Below are 6,796 nucleotides of genomic sequence, written 5' to 3'. Positions count from 1 at the left end.
AAAAGTGATTAAATTAATCCTCAACCAAAAAGGATCAAACCACCCTCCTCATTGCACAAATGAGCCCTCTGGTTGTGAGAAAAATTAAGTTTCCCTGTGGCTGCTGATAAACTTTGTACCTTACTTCTAATCACATCACCTTTAGTCAGAAGACCTGCTTTGGAAAAATATGACCATGTGGATTTCAAATAAATTGTCTCCAATTCACCGTGAAGTTATGTGCTCGGATGGAACAGATTGAGTCCTCCCTACAGATTGTGTTTCTTAAGTAAATAAAGTCCCTTGACTAATATCACCACAAAGCAGATTTCTCACTGAAGACTTGTGAACCAATGTCACAGTGAGCTAAACTATCCAGAGAGCATTGCCAAAAAGAATTCAAAGAGATTTTTCTAACTCTTGTTCACACATGCAGTGGCAGAGTCTGAGGGGTGAACTGGTTTCCCAGAGCCACTCTCTTAATAGTTTCCCAGGTACTTTCTTAGAAATCAGTGCTCTCAAAAATATTAGGCTTTAGGAATACAAAGAAGGCATTGCTATTGCAATTCAAGGGTTGAATCTGTCCCCCAAGGTCTAACACCGTGGAGCATTTAGAAAACAAAAATAAAGGAAAATTTAGGGCATCCACATCAGGATTAATATTTGGACTTATAACTTTTAGGAAATAAATAAAATCCATGAGAACAGCAAACTCAGAGGTTATAAAATCCTGTCTGGTGTTGCAATTTTATCCACCCACATAACGTTCAAGGGCTATGAGTAAATTCGCAGATGCTTGAATTGTTCATGACAAATTAACCCACATATAATAATCAAGAGACAAAATTCCCTGTGGAATTTCCTTTCCCCATAAGAAAACTGACAAATAAACTGATCTGGGGAAAGTTTCAAAATCTTTCACAATTATTTAGTGTCACTTCCGTATTGCTTTACACCCAACAAGGAGGAGGGTCATAAAGAAAGGGGAAAGTCACAGAGCAAAGGACTTCTAGCCTAGAGTTTCTGACTAAAAAATAAACATCAGAGGAACAATCGGACACTGAAATTGCAGGCTTGCACCAGCATACCTAGTCTTGAAAACATTTTCTACTTTGAGGATCTATTTAGGTTGTTTATGAAAATAAATTAATAAAATCAATATTTATTTTTGAAAAAAGAGAAAACACTGGGTACTGGGTTTTGATCAACTGCTGATGAACTATCCAACTAAGGACCCGCCATTTCAATACGAACTTCTTGTTCTCCGTTTCCATTTCTGTGGTAGAGCATAGCTCTAGAGTGCCGTCATTTCACCTTCTAGTTCTCACATTCACATATTTGTGTATAATATACATTTATAAATTCACTTGGTCTGGGGCTGTAGAGATGGCTCAGTGGTTAAGAGTGCTGGCTGCTCTTGCAGAAGATCAGGGTTCGATTCCCAGCAGCGATGGCTAATCCTGGATGTCAACTTGACTGGATCGGGGATTAACTGAAATGAGAGCGATCTTCTTGATTGGATCATCTGAAGCTGGAAGACACACCCTAAATGTGGGTGTTACCTTCTGATGGCAGCCCGTATAAAAGGCCATGGCAGAGGAGAGTGCTTGCTTTTTGCTGCTTCTCTCTCTGGTGAGTTCATCTTGCTGAAGATAGCCGATCATTTGGAATTCATCAGACCTTCAGCACCAGATTGGGAGAACTGAAACATCCAGCCTGTAGACTGAGTGACTACGGATTCTCAGCCTCTCCAGTGTGGTACAGCCATTGTTGGACTACTTGAACTCTATCCTGTGAGCTAATCCAATAAATCCCTATATATATATTTATTCTGTTTCTTTAGAGAACCCTGACTAGCACCCACATGGCAGCTAAAAACCATCCATAGCTCCCATTCCAGGGGAATCCAACACCTTTTTCTGACCTCCACAGGCATTGCACAGCATGAGTGCATTTACATATATGTAGGCAATACACTCATACACATAAAAAAAATAAAAATAATAAATGGCATTGCACAACATGGGTGCACTTACCTACATGCAGGCATAACACTCATACACATAAAATAAAAATAATAAAATTAAATTAGAAAAAACATAAAATAGATTCACTTGGTCTCCCTGTATTTCAGGCTCTGTTTATGATGACAGTGATCATAATCACTGACTATGGCAAAATGAAATGTTTAAAAACCTCAATAAAAAAATTTTAATTGCCTCTGAAAGATATCATTCAACAAACAATGCTGCAAAATTGCTACCTGTGTGTAGCCCTTCTACAAAGCAGACAATCTTGAGGCAGGAAATTGCACATGCTTTAAGTCCATTCTTGAATGGAGAGTGGGAGATCAAGGAGGAAAGCTGACTGGGCATAGCCCATGGATGCTGCCAGTGCCTTCTCTCTTCTCTGACACTTGTGTGGGAGTTTAGGATGATTAAACAGAATATGTGAGGGTGAGATTAAAAAGCTGATTATTGAGAGCCTGAGATTAGAGGCAGTTAGTCACATAGGCATTAGGGCCCTAGGAGAAACGTCTCACCTCTGACCCCAATCTCATAGTCACTAAGGATGTGTGGCTATGCAGACTTAAGTAAGTTAATTAAAATTCAATAAAGTAAAAATTCAGATTTTGGTGACACTAGACATGTTTTAGGAGCTCAGTAGTCATGTGGCTTGGGCTACCATGTATTAGCACAGACAGATGGTCTCATCAGGGTACAAATTTGTCCATGCCTTGCCCAGACAACCACAGATTGCTTTGGTCTGACTACTGTATATAATCTCAGAGCCCCAGAGACACTTGGTGGAAACACACCCTGCTCCAGCATTTCACACACTTGATAAAAGCTGGATTAATGTAGTACAAATTCAATTTAATCCTTGTGGTTCCAAAGCCAACAAGAGGCGGATTGTAAGATGTACTCAAAACTGTTCACAATGATGTGGGGCAGTAGGGTGTTGGGAAATTCTGAGAGATATGACAATGTAGATAGGCACAGACTCTTTCAGTTCTCTTCGCCCAAAAAAAACAGCAAAGGCATTAGCAGAAATGAGCCTGGCATTTCACTTATAATAAAGGACAGACATGTGCAGTAGAAACAGTGTTCTCCTGTCCTTCGTTCTTCACATTAAGGCAATAAATGTTTTATAACATTCTGTATTTTTACATCAAAAAGCTGAAAATTATTTTCTTTTTGTGAAAGCATTTGGCTTTTTTTTCCCTATTTGGTTTATGAATGCTGGACATTTTTCATCTGATGTTACTTTGGTTAATGAATGTTGGACATTCTGAAAGGGCCCAAAGACTTCTTTTGGGTGTCAATATGACTCAAGGACTAAAATTACCCCAGAGATTTTTCTGGTGGCCAATATCAGATTGTCTATGATACGCAAATTCAACAGCCAGCCAGAACAGAAAAATTTCTGAGTGTAATTCTCAAAGATACACTTAACCACATTAGAAAAGAAAATCAGATTGATAGCCTCATAATTAAGTAACCCCCTGATAATTCCTGTGGTTGGTTTCCTTTTCAGTGAAATAAAAGTCATTAGCAAACCAGGAAATGAAAGAGAAAAGAAGTAATTTGTACCTTGGTGCACTTGCATATGAAGAATAATTTCAAATGTTTAATAACACAGTAAGACAACCATTAGTGACAAATCTTCCTAAACAGCTATAGAAAGAATATTGGATTTTCTCAACAAAAAGAAATGCTGTGTGAGATAATTATAAGCCTATTACTGTAAAGTATTCATTATGCATGTAAACAAGTCAAAATCTCATACAATACCCTATAATTATTAAATAGTACCGTGTGTCAATGAAAGACAGTTAGATTTCTAAATGTTCTTTGCATTTGCACTTGGTTGAACTTTCAAATTACCCAAACCCATGATACTAGGAAACTATGCAGCCAATCAAATTCAACCTGTCAGTGAGACTATCTGACCTCTGTTCTTGGCCATTACACAAGGGCATATTTGGCTACAAAGGAGAAGTACAGTAACAGAAAAACTATGCTCCTCATATAGCTCTCATATTTGAATATGCAACAAAACAGCAAAATCTACTTCAACAACAGACTAACTTTTGAAACTTTGTCCATCCATTAGCTCTCCTTTCACTCACTCACAGAGTCCTTTTTGCCCCACAACTTCCTCATGGCATTTTTCACCTCTGCATTTCTGAGTGTATAGATGATGGGGTTCAGCATGGGGGTAATGACTGTGTAAAATACAGCCACAAGTTTATCTACAGTGAAGGTAGAGGAGGGGCGCAGATAAAGGAAGATGGCAGGTCCAAAGAACAAGACGACAACTGTGATGTGAGAGGCACAGGTGGAGAGGGCCTTACGCCTCCCCTCTGCAGAGTGGTTCCTCAAGTTGAACAGGATGATGATGTAGGAAGACACCAAGATGAGGAGTGAGACAATAGAGATTAAGCCACTGTTGGCCATCACAATAATCCCCTCCATGAAGGTGTCGGTGCAGGCAAGCTTGAATAGTGGTTGGAGGTCACAGAAGTAGTGGTCAATCACACTGGGACCACAGAAGGGCAGCGGAATGGTGATGAGAATCTGGACCATGGAGTGAACGAATCCTCCTAGCCAGGAACCAGACACCAGCATGTGACACACTGGACGACTCATTATGTTCATGTAATGAAGAGGCTTGCAGATGGCCACGTAGCGGTCATAGGCCATCACCACCAGCAAAAGTATCTCAGCAACCCCAAAGAAATGAAAGAAGAATATCTGAGCCAGACAGCCCTTCAGAGAGATGGTTTTAATTGTGGCAAGTAAGTCAGTGATGAATTTTGGGACAACAGTAGAGGAATAACAGATCTCTACCATAGACAGAGAGCTGAGGAAGGTGTACATGGGAGAATGCAGACCCTTGCTGACACTAACTGTTATAACAATGAGGCCATTGCCCACCACCGTGGCCAGGTACACAGGAAGAAACAGCACAAAGCACACCTGCTGCAGCTCTGGATCCTGGAAAAGGCCAGTGATAATCAACTCGGTCACATTATTTGCCCTGGCCATGGATTGAGTTCAAAGTGTGCTGGGCATCAGATAATTCTGCAAAAAAACTGATTTTAACACAAATTCATGACTTCTATAGCACTTTAGAGAATGTAAAACAATTTACAATATGCTTATTAGACATTTATTTGCCTAATAACTACTAGTTAAGTACTATATGTTAGCATTCTAACATTTTGCATTATTTACTTTATTTACTTTTACCACTAGAAAATGGATATTCAGGGAAACTGTCACTTGACCATAATAACAGAAAATGGTGAATTCTGGTACTTAGAATTATTCTTTCAGGCTTTCATTCAAGAGTCTTTGTAATTTACCGTGGATTCTGAATTTGGGAAGGCATTCAAGTTAAGAGTCTATTATTTGTATTGTCTTCAGTACATTTTGGATAACTCTTGCTGTTGAATCCCCTTCACATGCCCTCCTCTTTCCTTCCTTCTTCTGTTCTTCAGGAAATGTCTTACTCCATTTTTAGTCATTTTGCATGAAGATCACAGACTGCATAATTCATAAAGAATAAAGGTTAAGTACTGGAGAGGTGGCTTAGTGATTAAGAGCACTGGCTGCTCTTACAGAGGACCTGGATTCAGTTCCCAGCACCTACATGGCGACTAACAACCATGCATATATAAAGTTCCAGGGGATCTGACACCCTCTTCAGACCTCCGTGGGCATTGCACGATAAGGGTGCACTTATATACCTGCAGGCAATACATTCATATACATAAAAAGTAAAAATAACGAATAATAATAACAAATTAATTAAAATAGAAAGAAAAGAAAGAAGAAAGGGAGGGAGGGAGGGAGGGATAAAAGTTAATTAGATTACAGTTTTGGAGGATGAGAAGACCAAAAGTTTGGTACAGGAATCTGCTCAGCATCTACTGATGGTTTTTCCATTGTGTCATGGCAGGCAGAGACACCACACAAGAGACAGAGCAGGGAGGCCAGTTTCATAACAATGCTAGTTTCTCAATTGTCCACTAACTTATCAATTCTTGAATGGATTAAAGCATTCCTGATGGACCAGCCCTCATGACTCAATCATCTCCCAAAGGTCTCAGCTCCAAATATTAATAAAATATGACATTGCAGATGAAGTTTTCAATACATGAATTCTGAAAACCCCAGCTAAACCATATTATCAAATTCTCTCACTGATTATTCTTCCCTTTTCCAGGACCTCCTTGCTGTCATCTTTCTGTTTCACAAATCCTCTGACCCTTTTAGTTCTTCACCAGCCTTGGCAGCTTGAATGAGAATGTTTCTATAGCAAATGCTCAAACACTCTCAGAGAATTGAACTGAATAGTTTGTACCTACCTACCATTTCATAACTAGTTACCCACCTTCCATAACCAAAGTCATTGAGAGATTATGAACTCAAAGAGCTGGTCCTCTGAGAGCATTGTTATAGCTGGTCAGCTGTTTGTGTGGGTCAGACTGGGAGTTAACAACAAAATCTGTGATGACAGGAGTGGAGATTTCTCCTCAAGCTATGTCCCTGGAGCACATTTTCTCTGATAGCTTCCTACATATCTAGACACCCAACAGACTGCATGGAAGACACATGATCATACTACATACCAAAAACTGGTAATATGATGTCACTCAAAACAGTAGTCTCAAAAAAAGTATTCTTTAGCTTACATTTTTAATACAGATCCATGAGCAACAAAAAAAGAAAATATATGAATACTTTCATTTCTGTATTTACTTTATCTCTACGGTTTACCCATTATATCTGATTTATATTGAAATTTT

At 39.1% G+C, this 6,796-nt stretch overlaps 1 protein-coding gene across 1 annotated transcript; it reads right to left on the bottom strand.

Annotated features, from left to right (window-relative positions):
• Positions 1-4,102: 4,102 nt before the first annotated feature.
• LOC103742531 (olfactory receptor 142-like) lies at positions 4,103-5,030 on the bottom strand. Its single transcript, XM_008843635.1, has one exon. It carries the CDS (start codon positions 5,028-5,030, stop codon positions 4,104-4,106), a length of 927 nt encoding a protein of 308 aa, XP_008841857.1. The 3' UTR covers position 4,103.
• Between the last annotated feature and the right edge of the window lie 1,766 nt (positions 5,031-6,796).

This window comes from Nannospalax galili, unplaced genomic scaffold (genome assembly GCF_000622305.1).
Source record: "Nannospalax galili isolate Female #2095 unplaced genomic scaffold, S.galili_v1.0 scaffold1200, whole genome shotgun sequence".
NCBI lineage: Eukaryota > Metazoa > Chordata > Mammalia > Rodentia > Spalacidae > Nannospalax > Nannospalax galili.
The sequence above is the reverse complement of the archived record's forward strand: the minus strand, read 5'-3'. Positions and strand labels throughout refer to the sequence as shown.

What these genes read in the sequence shown, in the direction of transcription:
- LOC103742531 (XM_008843635.1), bottom strand. Translation starts at nt 5,030, where the DNA reads ATGGCCAGGGCAAATAATGTGACCGAGTTGATTATCACTGGCCTTTTC.